General features: G+C 41.4%; 2 protein-coding genes across 3 annotated transcripts; one reads left to right on the top strand and one right to left on the bottom strand.

Annotated features, from left to right (window-relative positions):
• The first annotated feature begins 228 nt into the window (after nt 1–228).
• On the top strand, nt 229–7,894 carry LOC121562246 (protein LTV1 homolog). Of its 2 annotated transcripts, none has more exons than XM_041874575.2 (11): nt 229–416; nt 896–1,027; nt 1,983–2,186; nt 2,600–2,690; nt 2,833–2,965; nt 3,182–3,395; nt 5,872–5,999; nt 6,140–6,285; nt 6,477–6,529; nt 6,770–6,970; nt 7,291–7,894. In XM_041874575.2, exons 1-11 carry the CDS (start codon nt 414–416, stop codon nt 7,402–7,404), a joined length of 1,419 nt encoding a protein of 472 aa, XP_041730509.2. In that variant the 5' UTR covers nt 229–413; the 3' UTR covers nt 7,405–7,894. The 2 variants fall into 2 exon arrangements, with proteins under 2 accessions (XP_041730509.2, XP_045075359.1); XM_045219424.1 differs by having other exon boundaries at nt 2,603–2,690.
• On the bottom strand, nt 7,710–20,232 carry LOC121562247 (interferon gamma receptor 1-like). Its single transcript, XM_041874576.2, has 7 exons — nt 19,804–20,232; nt 12,434–12,551; nt 10,617–10,792; nt 10,232–10,383; nt 9,880–10,036; nt 9,527–9,669; nt 7,710–9,269 (listed from the first exon to the last, which is right to left on the bottom strand). Exons 1-7 carry the CDS (start codon nt 19,868–19,870, stop codon nt 8,841–8,843), a joined length of 1,242 nt encoding a protein of 413 aa, XP_041730510.2. The 5' UTR covers nt 19,871–20,232; the 3' UTR covers nt 7,710–8,840.
• Between the last annotated feature and the right edge of the window lie 1,092 nt (nt 20,233–21,324).

A 21,324-nucleotide genomic window follows, 5' to 3' on the forward strand; every position in this document is an offset into this window, starting at 1 on the left:
TGTGATCGATTCCTGTTGTTCATTGTTGATTAGTTTGGTCTTCTGGGCTATACCAGCTGAAGATGGGGAACACATACATGCATTACATTCCAGTTGCTTTGTTTTCAATAAAAAATGATTTCATACAGAGAATACATACTTTGACAACATCATGTATTAATACAAATTGAAGAATGTACAACAATCTGAGGTATTGGGTGAAATGCACAAACCACATCCCTTTTGTGATGTGAAATGGTTTGTTCCAAAAATGGTCGAAGCAGCGTGAGGCAGGAGTTAGCGTGGATAAACAACATGGACCGTTTCTTAATTAAATCCCCGTAAAGTCCACTATTTTAGCGCGAGATAAACTGTACCATAAACGTGTTTGGAAAACTACTTTGAAAGTGTGTTCACAGCGGTCCAATTGAACTATGGTAAGCACACTTAGCAGCGAACGTTGTTTTAGCTTAGCTAATTAGCGAGCTATTAGCATGCTAACTATGTCGACAGACAGGTAGGATAGGTAGCTAACTTACTACATAAATATTGCCAACTGTTGTGATTGTCAATGTCTACTAAACCAAATATGTTACCTAGCAAATATCTCTTGTTCTTTCAAATGTGGGTGAGATTGATAGTTTTAGCAATAGCCAACCAACTAGCTCGTGTGATGGTGTTTGTTGTTAGCTAGTTAAGCTAAGTTAGCTAGCTAGTCCATCAACAACAACATTAATTTACATTTCAGAACAGTTCTTCCCTTTATGTGTACTGCCTAACCCTCATGTACAAAGGGCTTGTAATGAACAGTGACCACTCAACACAGGTCACTGACATATTGATGCATCTGAGCCAGATACAGTTGACCCTAAGACTATGTAACACATTACATTATCTACATGTCTTTCTTTTCTAGCCTAATAAAAGGAAGAAGGCATTCATTGACAAGAAGAAAGCGGTGACCTTCCACCTGGTCCACAGAAGTCAGAGGGACCCCCTCGCTGCTGACGAGAAAGCACCCCAGCATGTCCTCCTACCCGCACAAAGGGTAAGAACATGTGTTAGTACAGTGGTTCCCAACCCTTTTCGGTTATTGAGTATGGTTACATGCACACAATAATGAGATTATTGTGGATAGCCAGATTTAATATAATCGTTTTATTAAAACATTGACATGCTTTACAAGAACAACGATTCCCCTAATAATCCTGTTTACATGGACACATCTGAAAAGGCTACCTGATGGCGCTCTGATAAATGCAGAAAATCGTCAATCAATATAATATAAACGTTCTACCGAAGGGAGCATGTTCTTTTTGGGAAGTATATTTGATTCTGAGTTTGGACATATAAAGTTTGTATGTGAAAACGCTCGGCTGATGCTAGCACATGCGACGATCAACTCCAATGAAGGTGTTTACATGTCTGAATAATTTGAAAGATTGCTCAGAAAACCAGGTGTTTTAATCGGTGTATGCTTACTTCGATTTTGACCTTACGCCGATTAAGGTAAACAGAGTAAGGTGTTTACATGACTATTGCATAATCTGCCTACTGCCATAATCTGTTTAGTATAGAATTATTAGTGTGCATGAAAACGTACTCACTGTACCACCAACTGCATTTTTCTCTGCCCAGAGTACCGGTGAAGTACCCACTCGTGTGCATCTTACCAGTAGGCCTATGGTCTCATGAGTCTTGTCAAGTACCCGCTGTGGATAGACCAAGTACCCCCAGGGGTCCTAGTACCCCTGGTTGGGAACCACTTTGTTAGTACATGTATCAGAACTTACAAAGATATTTAGTGTTGCAATGGAAAAATCCATTAGTTACAACATTTAGGCTACTTATCCTAGTAGAAGTCAAAAACATATTTCATTTGTTGAAGACAGTTATTGGCCAAGGACAACCAAGATATTTGGTGCATGACATCCTGCTTTATGTGCACAATTGTATGTTTTGTCTCAAGGTCCGTAACCACTTACTCTACTATCTGTGTTCAGGTGGAGGTGGAGAAGCGACGAGAGGAGCAGAGGGAGTTTGGGGTGTTTTTTGACGACGACTACAACTACCTGCAGCACCTGAGAGAAGCGGCTCGGCTCGTAGAGTGGGCTTCATCCGGCAAATCACAGAAAGGCAAACGTACCCATGACCTCCAGGATGGGGATGAGGAGGAGGAGGAGGAGGAAGAGGAAAAGGCTACTCCTGTAAGTTTAGCAGGAGGTCCAGTGGTTGTTAGTGAGTGGAATGGTTGTGTAAATGTTTGGGCTATATATTGGACCACTCAGCTAATGGTGTAAATACAAGGTGAAAGGATCTGGTCCTTTGTTAACAATGTAGATAGCTGGAGATGAGCAAAACAGAACAGTAGTTTTAGAGGCTGGCATTTGTGAGATCAAATTTCCCCAGTTGTGACATGTCATCACATGACATAGTGGCTTTCCTAGTGTACTTTAGGTTGTGACAGGGGTGACTGGGGGCATCATTAGCTATCATGACTATGTTTCTCTCAGTAACCGTCACTACACATTTTATAGCCACAGTGAGTAGGCTAGCCAGTATTTTTGAGATAATTGTAATAAATGGAAGTATTAAACATGTTATCCTTTTGTAACTTCAGCAGACCGTCTCCTTCAACTTGCCCTCCTCTGTGTTTGCGTCAGAGTTTGAGGAGGAGGTGGGAATGTTGAACAAAGCTGCCCCCATCTCAGGTAAGAGGCCTCTTTCAGTAACAACTAAACTCCAGAAAGATGCCATTTTGGGTTCTTTGTTTTATGGCCAGGTCATTATTCTAAATCAGTGAATTCTTCAAGTTTTTAACTCTTGTTCCTCCTCTCATGTTTTTTCTCAAAGGACCCAGGCTGGACATGGACCCGGACATCGTAGCTGCTCTCGATGAGGACTTTGACTTTGACGACCCAGACAACATGCTGGATGACGACTTCATTTTGAAGGCCAACGATGTCAAAGGAGCTGTTGGCGTGGGGTAAGAATATATACTTTATATCAGTTACGTTTGTTTTTACCCAGCCCTAGTACCAATCAAGTTCTGATTGTTGAGAGAGAGGATTGCTTTTTGTGTTTTCAGTTTCTTACTGAGAGCTGGGAAACATCTGCTAATTGAAGTCCTGTTACAATAAGGCTGTGCTCTCCCAAGTCTCTTTGTTCTGTTGGAAACCGATCTCTGTCTCTCTCATTGCAGTGATGATGAGGATACAGATGAAGAGGAGGGGGACGAGGAAGGGGACGTTGACTCTGAGGGCGGTGTCTCTGGTGATGAGGACGGCGAGGGGCGCCCCCGGGAGTTCATGTTCATGGACGAGGAGACGAAAACTCGCTTCACAGAATACTCCATGACCTCGTCAGTCATGAGGAGGAACGAACAGCTCACGCTGCTGGACGACCGCTTTGAGAAGGTCAGTGAGCCCTGGAGATCCTTTTGGGGTTTGGACCTGGGTTGCATTTTGTGACCTTTGGTAAAAGATAAACTGTGAGTGACTGGCTGATCTAACAGCATAAACACTCAGGTAGGGCTGTGGCGGTCACAAAATGTAGTTAGCCAGTGATTGTCAAGCAAATAACTGTCGGTCTCACGGTAATTGACCGTTAATTAACATAAACACATTTAGCATCTCCTGGCTTCCACACACAGCCTACAAGCCATTTTAAAAAAGTATAATAAATACATGTAATATAGCCTAAATCCATTATTTATTTTAGACAGGTCTAAAGAAGCATGATATGAAGAAAATGTATTCTATTTCAGAAGAAAAGAATAGCATACTCTTGAGTTGTCCTTATGTTAGGTCCTGATGTGGCTATGCCAAATGGCTGTGGGCTACGCTAGTACATTTAGCAGACAAGATGTGCTTATCATATCGTGGCATTATTTTATAGTGTAAAGAATACAATTGAAAAAAGCTGAATAAAATATTAATATTTTCTCCAAACGATTTGAGGGAGTGCGCAAATGCGGCTATTCCGTGTTGAGCGGTTAACAAATAAATGGGTACTCCAGATGCTTAATTTAGAGTTATTAATATAACTTTAGTTGTTCTACAAACGTTGGGCTATATGTTTTGATTTTTAATACATTGTAAGGCTGCATGATGAGACTAATGATGATTTGAAAAAAGTTGCTTGAAAGGCATGAGCTCTGCTTTGTACACACTCCAATAGTCTCTCATTCCCAGTTTGACAAGCACTTGAAAATGCCTTGAATTTCATGGCGGCATCCCCTTTGTGGCCGTAATGCACCCTAAAAAAATCCATGCCTTTTGCGGCCCGGATTGCTGCGTTGTTCCCTTCTCCCTGAGTGTGCTGCGCAATCCGAAGCCGTCTCTCACACATGGCTCTCCGTCACGTGATCGGGTCTTTCTCACAGGCTACAAGTGAAGACAGACACATCGGGGACGCAACTGCACACGTCCTTATCCAGTTCTGAGGTGCATATTGAAGATATTGGAAGAACTGACCACATTTACTTTTCATCAGCCAACAAGATGAGTAGGCCTAATGAACAGCAAAAGCACTAGCCTATGTCAATCTATTATCCCCCATAGTACAAAAGTTAACCTATTCTGTGCGAGAAATAAATATTCTAAACATAGTCTGGGACAGTTGTGGGATGCGATAGATCCCAAAATAATACAACCACTAGCATTAAAAAAAACTTTTTTTATGCAATGTGGCTGACGCAACAGATCAGAACATTTAGCTTAAAATGTTGATAAACTATTAGGCTATTTCTTCACATTATAAGCGCAGCAATGCGCACATGGTAGTAGGCTATAAGCGCAAATGTTCCATTAGCGGAAAACACCATTATCTAAAGTGACCGCAAATGTATGTAATGCTTTTATTATAAAGGTGCATTTTTATGGTGAAAATTATCTTCCCCAAACTTGAAACTCACGTGCTGCTTATATATGCCAGTTAGGCTCCACCTCTTGTAAAGCGGATTAATGTGCTTAATTTAAGAAGTTATTTGGCCACTTTAGTTGTGATACAAACCTTATTAAAACATATATGCCTATGGGCTAGGCTACATGAGGCGTGCGACTCTGATTCGAACAAGTCGCAAACAAAAGGCAATGTTTCTTATTCTGGGCATCATTCACAAGTGATAATATATCATTCACAAGTGATAGGCTAATATTGTCACCCATCAGACTATTCTTGATTTAATATTGTCTTTACATATACTAAATAATATATGTGTGACATTTGTTTTGATTTAGAATGGACCATTATCATGCACCTGTATCGAAACAGGGGCAGCGGGAAAAAATACATGTCATCTATGCACTTAATAGCAAATGGAGGACTCTTTTCCCCATGGTTTATTTTCATGCCAGCCAGGTAGGCTATACACTGTTGTAAATATAAGCAATATGCTTAATATTAGGAATGTTGAGAAATAAATATAGTAGGCCTAGCCTATAGAAAGCTGATGGGATCCTCCTCTTTTTAATAGAGGCCATCACTCTGTTTTCTCCCGCAATTGCATAGCCTATAGAAATGTTGCGCAACATGAGCTCATGGGCTCTCATTAAGTGTTTGATTTGATTTTTGATTACATTTGCATTGATGTCAGAGTGATTAGAGGGACAATAGAGTGCTGAGTACCAGGCAGTTAGCAAGTTTGGTAGGCTACTAATGACCATCACCAGCATCAGAGCTTGGAGAAGCCTAATTATCGTGACTAAACGGTAATGTGGAATTTGACTGCCTTCATGACTCGTGACTGCCGGTGTGGCGGTAATACGGTCACCGCAACAGCCCTACACTCAGGTGCTGATTTCAGCTAATGATATTCATTTAATTCAAACAATTATTTCAATTAATATAATTGTATCGTTTTCAAAACTTGTTTCTTCCTGTCTCCCATAGTTTTTCGAGCAGTTTGACGATGATGAGATTGGGGCCCTGGACAACGCTGAGCTGGAAGGGCATATCGAGCCAGACAGTGCTCGCCTGGAGGAGGTCATCAAAGACTACTTCAAACAGAAGGAGTTAGAGTGAGTGTGTGTGTAACTCTATAGATAAAGACATATGTGGACGTCCTCATAGGACACAACAGACTACCATAAGCAAGTCCTTGTGTATGTGTGTTTAACTATACATAATGACAGTCATTGAATCAACTGTATTATTTCAGCTACCGGAGGCCTGATGACCTGGGTCCTAAAGAGCTGCCGGTGGTGAGGGAGGAGGAGGAGGAGGAGGAGGATGAAGAGGAGCAGGAGATGGAGACCATTGTCCTGACGGCACCAGCAGAAAAGTGGGACTGTGAAACCATTATCAGTAAGTTAATCTACTAACCGTGTTGCTATTACCTCTGTCTGTTCAGTAACTAACACTTTAAGATTGCCCTTTGTTGTAAATGCCAAATTCAGTTCTGATGACATATGAATTGGCTAGATGTTTTTTACCATGATTACTACATTTAAAAAAATGAATATTGGAATCCTTTCTGTTTTCCTTTACTATCCAAGGTACCTATTCAAATTTGTATAACCATCCAAAAATCATCAAAGATCCACCAAAGGTAAGAGATATTTCCTCTGTCGGTTGTTTGAGCGAAGATAACAGAAAGAAAAGACATTGTCACGTAGTTAGTTGCATGTCTACCATTCAACATTTTGAGAGGCTTTTAGCTCATCTTCCTACTCAACATTAGCTACTAAGTTGTGAATTCAAGGCATCATCTCAGGGCCATTGTTGCTGTTGATATGAGATGCTACACAGTACTGACCGATAGTGGTATATTTCTGTGTGCTCTTCTCAGGCAAAGCCCATCCGAGTGTCCACCAGGACAGGCATTCCTCTGGACGTCCTTCCCGGGAGGGGCCTGACAGCCAAGCAGGCGGAGCGCATGGAGCGTATCAACGACTCAGACCTGCCCCGCGTCGCCACACAGCCCCGACCTAGCGAGGAGAGCAAGGAGGAGCGGAAAGCCAGGAAACAGGCCATCAAAGAGGAGCGCAAGGTGGGTTACTATACTCTCAACTAATAGTTCTCTATCTGGCCCTCCCTACTGGGTGTTCATGTTGACAATTCATTTATTGTTGGCTTGGTAACAAAATGGTTGAAAAAGCTCCTGGAGCAATCGTCATAGGTTGGAATACTGTGCTCCATTTAAATATCACTATACACATATATATATATATATATATATATATATATCACATTTTAAAACTAAATGTTTTGGTAAATGTCATCTGTGAATATGGTTCAAGTATTTAGATATCTTGTAGAAAGCTTTTTGTCCTTCACCATTGACACCATATTGCTTGAATTTTTCTACAGGAGCGAAGAACAGAAAAGAAGGCCAACAAAGAAGCGTTCAAACAGGAAAAGGCCTATCAAGAGAAACAAATGTTGAACCTGCGTTCCAACGTCCAGGGTCTAAAGCTGTCTTAGCTGCCCAGATGGAAGATGAATTGGGACTGTTTGCGCGAACTGACTTGATGCTCATCCTCTTAACTGGATTATTGATGGACAACAACCCTGCAACTGCCATTTTGCAGAGGACCCCAACACGAGGACTATGGGCCGTGTGACATTTTTTGTGAAGTGTTCAGAGATTGATGTAGCCTGGTCCCAGATCTGTTTGTGCTCTCCCCAACTCCTATGGTCATTCTCACGCCAACTCCTATGGTCTTGACAGTAAGAGTCTGCAAGACTGCACAAACAGATCTGGGACCAGCCTAATTCAGATAGTTATTTTTATTGATCAACTGTTCTGACGGTATCTTGTCAATCATTAGAGTGCAGTTCACTTACCATTCTTACCTTATACAATAAAGCTAAAGATTCTTCCTGGGGTTTTTTCGTTGAGAATAATTACAGAGAATCGAAATATTGTAAAAGTCCTTGGATATCTTTATTAAATACTGAGTCTTATGTTTGATTTGGAGTAGTGTGTGACATTCATTTGGTTATTCAATTATATTTAAATGCCCAACAACCCAATAGGCTTTTACAGCCTGAATAAAGTTTACTGAAGTTTATTTCAGACCACAGATTAGGACTGGTGATAGATCTCCATAAAAACATAGAAATACAACAACAGGAAATCCAATAATAAAGGAAATAACAATACACAAAGTGTCAATCATTATCTAACTAGGTTAATGGCAGTTGGCCTGAAGCTTTTACCAAAACAGATTGTCTTGTAGCAGCGATATACTCCCGTTTTGGATGGTCAACATTCGAAGAAATTATGCAATTTCAGTGGATGGCCAATGTCGTGGGTGATATTTTCCTTGCATCTCACAGCCCAGTCGGTTAGTTTGGATACATAGTATTTGGTGTATTGTGTCCAGGGGCAAACAAAATTTATTCTACAGTGCTAAATCTTTAGAGCTGTTGATCCACAAAGTCATCTTTTCATAAATGAGTAAACCAGTGGTTACCAATGTAAATAAAGCTGGTCGAAAATCCAGTATTACAGGTTGGCCAATGTTGTCAGAAATCCCCATTGTTGTCAAATGGCTCAGGTGTTAGGGGTGGTACAGGTGTTTAACTGCCTGCCATCTTGGAGGCTTTCAGCATGTGTCACTGACTGTTCCCTGAGTCCATGATTCATAAGCATTTGTCTACACCCACGATAACATTTAAGTATGTGTACGTGACCGATTTGATTTGATGCATACTCCTGTTAACTTGATCACTGAAGACATGATTGAAAACCAGTGAGGCACGACAGTGTATCAGTGTACCTAGATAAACCCGTTCTGTGAAGTAAAAAGTAATTGTTCTTAATCCATCCAGTGAAAGGTGGGTTTTACAGGCCTGAGGTCAGAGGTGCTCAGGCCTGTGAAAGGTGTGTTTTACATGCCTGAGGTCAGAGGTGCTCAGACGGGGCCATAGCCTACCACTACATCTCCTACACTCATCTCCACCTCCACCTCTTGTAGAGGGATGTGTGGTTTGTCATAGCCAGAGTCCATGTCCTCCACCTCAAATATCCTTGAGTCTGATTCCACAGAGTCATCTCCACACAGCAGCACAGAACATGGCTGTGTCAACTCCAGAAGCTCAGTCCGTAATTGGCTTCTGCTGTCCGATAAGCCCTCTCCCACCTGCCCAGAACTAATGGGGTATTGAAGGTAAGCCGAAGATCCAACGCAAGTGGTCGCACTCTCAACCGGTTCCTCCTCTTCTGAAGTCTCCAACAGGCTCTGGGATGTGGTGGTAGCTGGTTCTATGCCACTGATGTACGCTATGATCTCGCATTGCAGGTACATTATATTGTTGGCATGTGGGTTTGATAGGATTGAAGCCTGTGAAACAATAATACATAGCCAAATTGAGATTAGTCAGCTCAGAGGGTGTATGGTTACTGTTTTGGACCAGAAAAGACACTGATAGCATATACTGTTCTAGCAACAAGCAAAAGCATCAGATAGGATGATTTGTCCCAGAGGGGAATATAGTCTACAACACACAGTACTGCTGTATACATAATATACACTATACATTACACATTCTACATAATACATACATTGCACGTTACCCACCATACACATTGTGCGCTTACCAAAGTCTTTGGAAAATTGGACAAGGTTATTTTCCGCATGCTTCTCTTGCAGAGCCTTATTGTCACAAAGACTACAAAGGCCACAATGCCAATGATGATCAATGGCAAAAGCATGAGCAAAATTGATTCCAGTGAAATTGTTTCTGCAGATAGATAAACATATCAGTCACTGAATCACTTAACTAGCATACTATGTCATTGTAAGATAACTTTCCATAGCCACTGTTCATTTTGACTATAATAATTCATAAAACTGCAATAATTCATAAAAAATAAATACCAGAATTAAATAACGCCTACTTGGACCAGATATAACAAAAAATTGTAATGTCGACAAATGGTAGTGTGCTTACTGTCTTCATGGCCACAGATGGGTCCAGTTCTGTTGAACATAACTCTTCGGCCCATTGCATCCCCTTCCAGACTAACACAGTACTGCTCCTTGTTCTCCAGGACTGTGAAGGTATAACGACAGACTTTGTCTTCTATCTTGCAAAATAGGTGATTAGTCTGCAGACAGAAGAAAGAATATGCAATTAGTAAATCAGCTAATGTCAACATCATCATTAAGTATCCATATATGTTAACTTTAGGTCATCATTACTAATGCACTGAGCAAAGTAATTACATGGATGTGACCTGTGTCACCCTCTGCATGTATACTGTAGATTCTAACCAATTAAGGGCAATTTTCATCATACTTACATTTTCATAGGTTACTTGGTAAGAGAAGGTTTTGTCATCTCCTCCCATACGAGACTCTCTCAGTTCTGTGTACAGGTGGTAAGGGTTGTCGAAGCTCACTGTGACCTCCATATCCTTCATTGACACATTTACGGCAGGGAAATCCAACTTGCCTGAGATAAAATGAAAAGGGTATTAGAGTAGGGTTAGAGCAAATGCCTGCAGTAATGAATATACTGATCTGGTGGAGGACTACCTCAATTTTGTCATATATACTTCTCTGTTGCTTGGATGGATGTAATTTTTATGTCACACAAAGAAATCACGTTTCTATACAAGGAGGAAAATTATTGGTATGTTTTCAATGTCCACTTTGAAAACCCACTTTTGAAAACATTGTACTTACAGTGGATTTTAGCTGTCATTTGTCTATTAAATGTGAATATCGAGGACTTCTGAGATGCTGATTCCTCCGTTTCACCAATGGCTGTTATCGTCACAAAGTAGCGATCCAATTCTTTTGCGTTCCACATCAAGGGGGAGAGGTCATAATGATGCTGTTTAGTGAAATTCTCCTGCCATCTAAAAATAAAAACAACCATCAGCGAGCACTAGATACATTTAACAGAAAGATGGCACTCAACCAACAAACAGAGAGTTAGAAACTGTTAATAGATACTGTGTAATAGTTGAATAAGCAGATAGCTCTGTTAGGATATCGTTCCAGGTGACAGGCTAATCCCTGTGGTTAAGGTATCTGATGCCCATTACATACACATGATATTCTTTTCAATCAAATGATATACACTGAACAAAAATATAAATGCAACAATTTCAAAGATTATACTGAGTTACAGTTCATATAAGGAAATCAGAAAACCAGTCAGTATCTGGTGTGACCACCATTTGCCTCATGCAGCGCAACACATCTCCTTCGCATAGAGTTGATCAGGCTGTTTATTGTGGCCTGTGGAATGTACTGCCAAATTCTCTAAAACGACGTCGGAGGCGGCTTATGGTAGAGAAATGAACATTCAATTATCTGGCAACAGCTCTGTTGGACATTCCTGCAGTCAGCATGCCAATTGCACGCTCCCTCAAAACTTAAGACATCTGTAACCTAAGCTGTTGGGAGGAGCTATAGGAGGACAGGCTCCTTTTAATGGCTGGAATGGTATTATGGAACGGAATCAAACAAGTTGTTTCCATGTGTTTGGTACCATTCCATTTAATCCATTCCAGCAATTACAATGCGCCCATCCTCATATAGTTCCTTCCACCAGCCATTAAGTTTGCCAATGACCATCTGGATGATCCAGAGGAGGAATGGGAGAAGGTCATGTGGTCTGATGAGACAAAAATATAGTTATTTGGTCTAAACTCCACTCGCCGTGTTTGGAGGAAGAAGAAGGATGAGTAGGACCCCAAGAACACCATCCCAACCGTGAAGCATGGAGGTGGAAACATCATTCTTTGGGGATGCTTTTCTGCAAAGGGGACAGGACGACTGCACCGTATTGAGGGGAGGATGGATGGGGCCATGTATCGCGAGATCTTGGCCAACAACCTCCTTCCCTCAGTAAGAGCATTGAAGATGGGTCGTGGCTGGGTCTTCCAGCATGACAACGACCCGAAACACACAGCCAGGGCAACTAAGGAGTGGCTCCGTAAGAAGCATCTCAAGGTCCTGGAGTGGCCTAGCCAGTCTCCAGACCTAAACCCATTAGAAAATCTTTGGATGGAGCTGAAAGTCCGTATTGCCAAGCGACAGCCCCGAAACCTGAAGGATCTGGAGAAGGTCTGTATGGAGTGGGCCAAAATCCCTGCTGCAGTGTGTGCAAACCTGGTCAAGACCTACAGGAAACGTATGATCTCTGTAATTGCAAACAAAGGTTTCTGTACCAAATATTAAGTTCTGCTTTTCTGATGTATCAAATACTTACTGTATGTCATGCAATAAAATGCAAATGAATTACTTAAAAATCATACAATGTGATTTTCTGGATTTTTGATTTAGATTCCGTCTCTCACAGTTGAAGTGTACCTATGATAAAAATTACAGACCTCTACATGCTTTGTAAGTAGGAAAACCTACAAAATCGGCAATGTATCTAATACTTGTTCTCCCCACTGTATATGTCAATTGTAAGCCATTATGAAGAGTCATCAAAAAACAAGTCAGCAGTAGCCTGTAGATAATATTAGAATACCAGCAAAGCTCACCCGTAATCACCACTTATGTTCAATTTGAAGTCAGGTTGATAAAGCAGTTCACTGTAGTTCCAATAAACAGTTGTCTGAAAGTTGTTGCAGCTCACTGTCACTTTTTCTGGAGGTGGAACTGTCCAGGAAAATAAGACATTAAATGTAGTTAGTAGGCTTATGAAGGCAAGGTGAAGAACCTGCCATGCAGGTAGTCTCAGTGTTTACATCTTGGGGCTTTGCTCATGAGGGTTAGTACCAAGGGAACCTTCACCAGAGTACATTGACTAGACTGGTTGTTCATGGCAACAGCTTTGAAGCAAACTCTAAACAATTCCACCTGTCTTGGTAAAGTGATGTATTCAATCATAGGTATAATTTCTAAATTTCTAAACTTTGAAGATTGAATGTGTGCAGTATCTGCTTATTGATGCCCCTGAGATTATGCAACCCTTTTCCTCTGTAACCACCCCCATGGATTAGCTAAATAAGGCGATCATCCATTGGAGTCATCTAGACTCCAGTACAAATCATTATTTTTCTTATTTAAAATATTTTTTTCAAAATTGCACAATGAGCACTTGTTGTCTCTCAAATACAGTGGGGAAAAAAGTATTTAGTCAGCCACCAATTGTGCAAGTTCTCCCACTTAAAAAGATGAGAGAGGCCTGTAACTTTCATCATAGGTACACGTCAACTACCAGAAGATCACATTGCAGGATTTTTTATGAATTTATTTGCAAATTATGGTGGAAAATAAGTATTTGGTCACCTACAAACAAGCAAGATTTCTGTCTCTCACAGACCTGTAACTTCTTCTTTAAGAGGCTCCTCTGTCCTCCACTCATTACCTGTATTAATGGCACCTGTTTTAACTTGTTATCAGTATAAAAGACACCTGTCCACAACCTCAAACAGTCACTCTCCAAACTCCACTATGGCCAAGACCAAAGAGCTGTCAAAGGACACCAGAAACAAAATTGTAGACCTGCACCAGGCTGGGAAGACTGAATCTGCAATAGGTAAGCAGCTTGGTTTGAAGAAATCAACTGTGGGAGCAATTATTAGGAAATGGAAGACATACAAGACCACTGATAATCTCCCTCGATCTGGGGCTCCACGCAAGATCTCACCCCGTGGGGTCAAAATGATCACAAGAACGGTGAGCAAAAATCCCAGAACCACACGGGGGGACCTAGTGAATGACCTGCAGAGAGCTGGGACCAAAGTAACAAAGCCTACCATCAGTAACACACTACGCCGCCAGGGACTCAAATCCTGCAGTGTCAGACGTGTCCCCCTGCTTAAGCCAGTACATGTCCAGGCCCGTCTGAAGTTTGCTAGAGTGCATTTGGATGATCCAGAAGAGGATTGGGAGAATGTCATATGGTCAGATGAAACCAAAATATAACTTTCTGGTAAAAACTCAACTCGTCGTGTTTGGAGGACAAATAATGCTGAGTTGCATCCAAAGAACACCATACCTACTGTGAAGCATGGGGGTGGAAACATCATGCTTTAGGGCTGTTTTTCTGCAAAGGGACCAGGACGACTGATCCGTGTAAAGGAAAGCATGAATGGGGCCATGTATCGTCAGCAAGGGCATTGAAGATGAAACGTGACTGGGTCTTTCAGCATGACAATGATCCCAAACACACCGCCCGGGCAACGAAGGAGTGGCTTCGTAAGAAGCATTTCAAGGTCCTGGAGTGGCCTAGCCAGTCTCCAGATCTCAATTCCATAGAAAATCTTTGGAGGGAGTTGAAAGTCCGTGTTGCCCAGCCCCAAAACATCACTGCTCTAGAGAAGATCTGCATGGAGGAATGGGCCAAAATACCAGCAACAGTGTGTGAAAACCTTGTGAAGACTTACAGAAAACGTTTGACCTGTGTCATTGCCAACAAAGGGTATATAACAAATTATTGAGAAACTTTTGTTATTGACCAAATACTTATTTTCCACCATAATTTGCAAATAAATTCATTAAAATCCTACAATGTGATTTTCCTGATTTTTTTCTTTCTCATTTTGTCTGTCATAGTTGACGTGTACCTATGATGAAAATTACAGGCCTCTCTCATCTTTTTAAGTGGGAGAACTTGCACAATTGGTGGCTGACTAAATACTTTTTTCCCCCACTGTACATCATTACAGTTGTTGGTTAGCTAGCTAGCAAATGTTTTGCCATATTAGCATAGACATGTCAAAACACCTCAAAACATCCCTTACGAAAAAATATTGCAGTCAGAGTGCACTATAACTGCAGTACATGGTGGTATAATTGCAGTTAGAGTGCAGTATAACTGCAGTATGCTGCAAATACTACTTCCAAAATAACACTGTTTCTTTTACTGCGGTAATTTTGCAGTGTAACTGCAGATACAGTGCAGTATAACTGCAGTTCAACTGTAGGACTGTCATGGGTTTGTTGCTAAACAACCAACCCCTATCTACACACTAAATTTACATTTTGTTAATCAAAGTGTGATTGAGCAACACTAACTTCCTCATGTCAGCACCTTGGGCAATTCCTGTTAGACAGCTATATGTTCAACCAAACGACACATCACAACTCTTCTCAACCAGAGATCTCCATTGACTTATAATGTATTAGACACTGCTTTTGCCCTCCTTGAAAATGACAGGTAAATGTCGGCAGCAATGAGAAAGCAAATAAGAGTGTTACTTTGTCCACGTGAGTTGAGCAACATTATTGCCCTTCTGCATTCTGTCAACATCAAATCAAATCAAAATGTATTTGCCACATGCGCCGAATACAACAGGTGTAGACATTACAGTGAAATGCTTACTTACAAGCCCTTAAACAACAATCTTTTTTTTTTTTTATAAAAAAAAGTAAAAAAAAGTGTTAAGTAAAAAAATAAAAGCAAATAACTAAAGAGCAGCAGTAAAATAAAATAACAGTAGGGAGGCTATATACAGGGGGGTACCGGTGCAGAGTCAATGTGCGGGGGCACTGGCTAGTCGAGGTAATTGAGGTAATATGTACATGTGGGTAGAGTTAAAGTGACTATGCATAAATAATAAACAGAGAGTAGCAGCAGCGTAAAAGAGGGGGTGGGGTGGGGGGGACAATGCAAATAGTCTGGGTATCCATGATTAGCTGTTCAGGAGTTTTATGGCTTGGGGGTAGAAGCTGTTGAGAAGCCTTTTGGACCTAGACTTGGCGCTCTGGTACCGCTTGCCGTGTGGTTGCAGAGAGAACAGTCTATGAATAGGGTGGCTGGAGTCTTTGACAATTTTGAGGGCCTTCCTCTGACACCGCCTGGTATAGAGGTCCTGGATGGCAGGAAGCTTGGCCCCAGTGATGTACTGGGCCATACGCACTACCCTCTGTAGTGCCTTGCGGTCGGAGGCCGAGCAGTTGCCATACCAGGCGGTGATGCAACCAGTCAGGATGCTCTCGATGGTACAGCTGTATAACTTTTTGAGGATCTGAGGACCCATGTCAAATCTTTTCAGTCTCCTGAGGGTGAATAGGCTTTGTTGTGCCCTCTTCACGACTGTCTTGGTGTGTTTGGACCATGATAGTTTGTTGGTGATGTGGACACCAAGGAACTTGAAGCGCTCAACCTGTTCCACTACAGCCCTGTCGATGAGAATGGGGGGCGTGCTCAGTCCTATTTTTTTTCCCCCTGTAGTCCACGATCATCTCCTTTGTCTTGATCATGTTGAGGGAGAGGTTGTTGTTCTGCAGAAAGCAGCTAATGCACTGTGCTGCTTATTCTTATCACAGTACAGTACTGATGTTGGTTTTATGAGTCTACTTGAAAAGAACATAAAGGTCCGCACACTGAATTACTATTTTATTGACAACGTTTCTTCGTCAGGTCAAGAGTGTTTTAAAAGTCTAAGCAAACGCTCAAGGAGATAACCAGTCCAAGGATTTTCCACACACCACACCCATGTTAAACCACCTTTGGTTTATTATGGTACCACGGAATCATTTTATTACAATTTAGGTACGCTAATGTAAGAGCAAAGTACATTTATTTAGGCCTACTGTATGTTAGAATTCTCCCTCGATCTGGGGCTCCACGCAAAATCTCACCCCGTGGGGTCAAAATGATCACAAGAACGGTGAGCAAAAATCCCCGAACCACACGGGGGGACATAGTGAATGACCTGCAGAGAGCTGGGACCAAAGTAACAAAGCCTACCATCAGTAACACACTACGCCGCCAGGGACTCAAATCCTGCAGTGCCAGACGTGTCCCCCTGCTTAAGCCAGTACATGTCCAGGCCCGTCTGAAGTTTGCTAGAGTGCATTTGGATGATCCAGAAGAGGATTGGGAGAATGTCATATGGTCAGATGAAACCAAAATAGAACTTTTTGGTAAAAACTCAACTCGTCGTGTTTGGAGGACAAATAATGCTGAGTTGCATCCAAAGAACACCATACCTACTGTGAAGCATGGGGGTGGAAACATCATGCTTTGGGGCTGTTTTTCTGCAAAGGGACCAGGACGACTGATCTGTGTAAAGGAAAGCATGAATGGGGCCATGTATCATCAGCAAGGGCATTGAAGATGAAACGTGGCTGGGTCGTTCAGCATGACAATGATCCCAAACACACCGCCCGGGCAACGAAGGAGTGGCTTCGTAAGAAGCATTTCAAGGTCCTGGAGTGGCCTAGCCAGTCTCCAGATCTCAATTCCATAGAAAATCTTTGGAGGGAGTTGAAAGTCCGTGTTGCCCAGCCCCAAAACATCACTGCTCTAGAGAAGATCTGCATGGAGGAATGGGCCAAAATACCAGCAACAGTGTGTGAAAACCTTGTGAAGACTTACAGAAAACGTTTGACCTGTGTCATTGCCAACAAAGGGTATATAACAAATTATTGAGAAACTTTTGTTATTGACCAAATACTTATTTTCCACCATAATTTGCAAATAAATTCATTAAAAATCCTACAATGTGATTTTCCTGATTTTTTTCTTTCTCATTTTGTCTGTCATAGTTGACGTGTACCTATGATGAAAATTACAGGCCTCTCTCATCTTTTTAAGTGGGAGAACTTGCACAATTGGTGGCTGACTAAATACTTTTTTCCCCCACTGTACATCATTACAGTTGTTGGTTAGCTAGCTAGCAAATGTTTTGCCATATTAGCATAGACATGTCAAAACACCTCAAAACATCCCTTACGAAAAAATATTGCAGTCAGAGTGCACTATAACTGCAGTACATGGTGGTATAATTGCAGTTAGAGTGCAGTATAACTGCAGTATGCTGCAAATACTACTTCCAAAATAACACTGTTTCTTTTACTGCGGTAATTTTGCAGTGTAACTGCAGATACAGTGCAGTATAACTGCAGTTCAACTGTAGGACTGTCATGGGTTTGTTGCTAAACAACCAACCCCTATCTACACACTAAATTTACATTTTGTTAATCAAAGTGTGATTGAGCAACACTAACTTCCTCATGTCAGCACCTTGGGCAATTCCTGTTAGACAGCTATATGTTCAACCAAACGACACATCACAACTCTTCTCAACCAGAGATCTCCATTGACTTATAATGTATTAGACACTGCTTTTGCCCTCCTTGAAAATGACAGGTAAATGTCGGCAGCAATGAGAAAGCAAATAAGAGTGTTACTTTGTCCAGGTGAGTTGAGCAACATTATTGCCCTTCTGCATTCTGTCAACATCAAATCAAATCAAAATGTATTTGCCACATGCGCCGAATACAACAGGTGTAGACATTACAGTGAAATGCTTACTTACAAGCCCTTAAACAACAATCAATTTTATTTTTAATAAAAAAAAGTAAAAAAAAGTGTTAAGTAAAAAAATAAAAGCAAATAACTAAAGAGCAGCAGTAAAATAAAATAACAGTAGGGAGGCTATATACAGGGGGGTACCGGTGCAGAGTCAATGTGCGGGGGCACTGGCTAGTCGAGGTAATTGAGGTAATATGTACATGTGGGTAGAGTTAAAGTGACTATGCATAAATAATAAACAGAGAGTAGCAGCAGCGTAAAAGAGGGGGGGGGGGGGGGGGGACAATGCAAATAGTCTGGGTATCCATGATTAGCTGTTCAGGAGTTTTATGGCTTGGGGGTAGAAGCTGTTGAGAAGCCTTTTGGACCTAGACTTGGCGCTCTGGTACCGCTTGCCGTGTGGTTGCAGAGAGAACAGTCTATGAATAGGGTGGCTGGAGTCTTTGACAATTTTGAGGGCCTTCCTCTGACACCGCCTGGTATAGAGGTCCTGGATGGCAGGAAGCTTGGCCCCAGTGATGTACTGGGCCATACGCACTACCCTCTGTAGTGCCTTGCGGTCGGAGGCCGAGCAGTTGCCATACCAGGCGGTGATGCAACCAGTCAGGATGCTCTCGATGGTACAGCTGTATAACTTTTTGAGGATCTGAGGACCCATGTCAAATCTTTTCAGTCTCCTGAGGGGGAATAGGCTTTGTTGTGCCCTCTTCACGACTGTCTTGGTGTGTTTGGACCATGATAGTTTGTTGGTGATGTGGACACCAAGGAACTTGAAGCGCTCAACCTGTTCCACTACAGCCCTGTCGATGAGAATGGGGGCGTGCTCAGTCCTATTTTTTTCCCCCTGTAGTCCACGATCATCTCCTTTGTCTTGATCATGTTGAGGGAGAGGTTGTTGTTCTGCAGAAAGCAGCTAATGCACTGTGCTGCTTATTCTTATCACAGTACAGTACTGATGTTGGTTTTATGAGTCTACTTGAAAAGAACATAAAGGTCCGCACACTGAATTACTATTTTATTGACAACGTTTCTTCGTCAGGTCAAGAGTGTTTTAAAAGTCTAAGCAAACGCTCAAGGAAATAACCAGTCCAAGGATTTTCCACACACCACACCCATGTTAAACCACCTTTGGTTTATTATGGTACCACGGAATCATTTTATTACAATTTAGGTACGCTAATGTAAGAGCAAAGTACATGTATTTAGGCCTACTGTATGTTAGAATTCATTACAAGACTAATTTGACATCCTGTGGTTAATATTTAGGATTGAGGAGTGGTGGAGACATAATGGGGAGTTGACTGTAGAGTCGTTTTATTCTAAGGGCAGGTTCAAACACACGCAGACTACTCAGAATTACTGCCATTTGTATTTTTATAACATCATTTGGAGGTTATGATACTGACAAAAGATGATGAGCTGATTTAGTATATAGTGTACAGAATTATTACAAGTGGGCAAAACACCATGACTTAAAAAGATAACTTACAGACAAAATTGTTATTACAGTATTATTACATAGCTAGGCCTATTACCTCAAGTCATCCCTTCCTATTTGTAATCAGAATAATAATAACCCACATTGTTTTTCAATCAAAGCAATGTAGTTTTCAAAGTTTTCATTCAGGTTAACCAACTTACCCAGTGTGGAAACCTCTGTGACCAAAACGATCAGGACTGTCAGTGAACCACAAAAAGCCAACATCATGCCTTTTCAAATAAAAATCCACGAAATTTAAGAAACCGAATTAACAAATAGATAAGACTTATTCTTCGGTTAAAAAAACCCCAGCGATCTACCTTTAACCTAAATTATAAGACATAACCGCAAGTCTAAGAGTAATCAGACTCGTATCGGTCGTTGACGCAACTCAGTTTTCCTGGAAGTAAATGACACAGAGGTGTATTTCTTCACAGTTTATTCGAATTGACACGCCTCCATTTCCTCATTTCATTCTAATGAATTCTAAAGACTTCTTTAGAATATAGGCCTACCATAAGCGAAAATCCTAGCAATTATTAGGCAGTTAACTAAACTAAATATATCCTAAAAGGACTATATGTCCGTCCCATCTGAGTTGAGTACCGGAAACATGCGGAGAAAAACGCGAAGTTCACACCTTGACCTCAACCTCAACCCAATCTCTCTCCAGTCGCAGGACATCAAAGGACAGGTAAAACATGTCAGTAGCCTACCTTGAGCAATGCCGCCTCCTACTGCTGATTTGTGGTAATACTTTACATAACAACAAAGAATTGACACAAGCAATTCACAATCAATGTTGTTCATTGCACCCTTGTGAAAGTGACATCAAAATGCCCACCCTTTGAAAACGTTTGAAAATGCTAGGTTTGTTGTACAGGCAACAGTGATGACTGACGATACTGTAGCACATGGTCCAATAAGAGCTTCATATACTTTTTAGGCCTTTGTCTATCGAGGAAAATTATATACAGCTGGATTTCTGGTTGAGAGGAAAGATAAATGCATGTCTAGGATTTTAATACAGGCAACAGTGATGCTCATGCATTTATTTCCCCCTTCAATGTAAAAGGGACTTATTCTTCAAAAAGCTGGTCAATCAGTGAGATTGTATTTCTATTGCTGAATCCTGCTCTCCTGGGGGACATTTTATGTTTTAAGTCCCTGTATTTATTACGTAATGCTATGTTTAACTAGAACTGTAGTAAACTTGTCCAAAATCACAGCCTGTTGGAGTCTCTGTATATGGAGTCTTGGGAATAGTCCTCGTTAACACTTGGGTCTGTGTAGAGTGTATCCAAATCCACACAGGTTAATGTGCTTTCCATAAGCGCTTTGGCACACGTGTTCCTGACTGCATGTTATGTAGCCTATGATGATATACAGTACACACTATGTTACGAAATAGACTGGGCTTTTACATGCCCTCTGAGATTTTCTCACAACAGCCAGCCATGATGGAAATGCTAGTTTATTATCACATATAAATCTATACAATTCTGCTTCTTTTATCACCTGTCTTTCCACTCCTTTCCACCTACCCGCTCACATTAATGTCACGCCCTGACTCAGGGGACTCTTATATGTTGAGTCAGGGTGTGAATGTTCTATGTTGTATTTTCTATGTTTGTGATCTAGGTTTGTAGTTCTATGTTTGGCCGGGTGTGTTTCCCAATCAG

This window comes from Coregonus clupeaformis, unplaced genomic scaffold (genome assembly GCF_020615455.1).
Source record: "Coregonus clupeaformis isolate EN_2021a unplaced genomic scaffold, ASM2061545v1 scaf2375, whole genome shotgun sequence".
NCBI lineage: Eukaryota > Metazoa > Chordata > Actinopteri > Salmoniformes > Salmonidae > Coregonus > Coregonus clupeaformis.

What these genes read in the sequence shown, in the direction of transcription:
- LOC121562246 (XM_041874575.2), top strand. An exon ending in TGGACGACCGCTTTGAGAAG is followed by an intron (nt 3,396 to 5,871) that starts GTCAGTGAGCCC and finishes TGTCTCCCATAG; the next exon opens with TTTTTCGAGCAGTTTGACGA. An exon ending in CCATCAAAGAGGAGCGCAAG is followed by an intron (nt 6,971 to 7,290) that starts GTGGGTTACTAT and finishes ATTTTTCTACAG; the next exon opens with GAGCGAAGAACAGAAAAGAA.
- LOC121562247 (XM_041874576.2), bottom strand. Translation starts at nt 19,870, where the DNA reads ATGATGTTGGCTTTTTGTGGTTCACTGACAGTCCTGATCGTTTTGGTC. An exon ending in AATGACAGCTAAAATCCACT is followed by an intron (nt 10,384 to 10,616) that starts GTAAGTACAATG and finishes ATTTTATCTCAG; the next exon opens with GCAAGTTGGATTTCCCTGCC. An exon ending in ACCAAGTAACCTATGAAAAT is followed by an intron (nt 10,037 to 10,231) that starts GTAAGTATGATG and finishes TTCTGTCTGCAG; the next exon opens with ACTAATCACCTATTTTGCAA.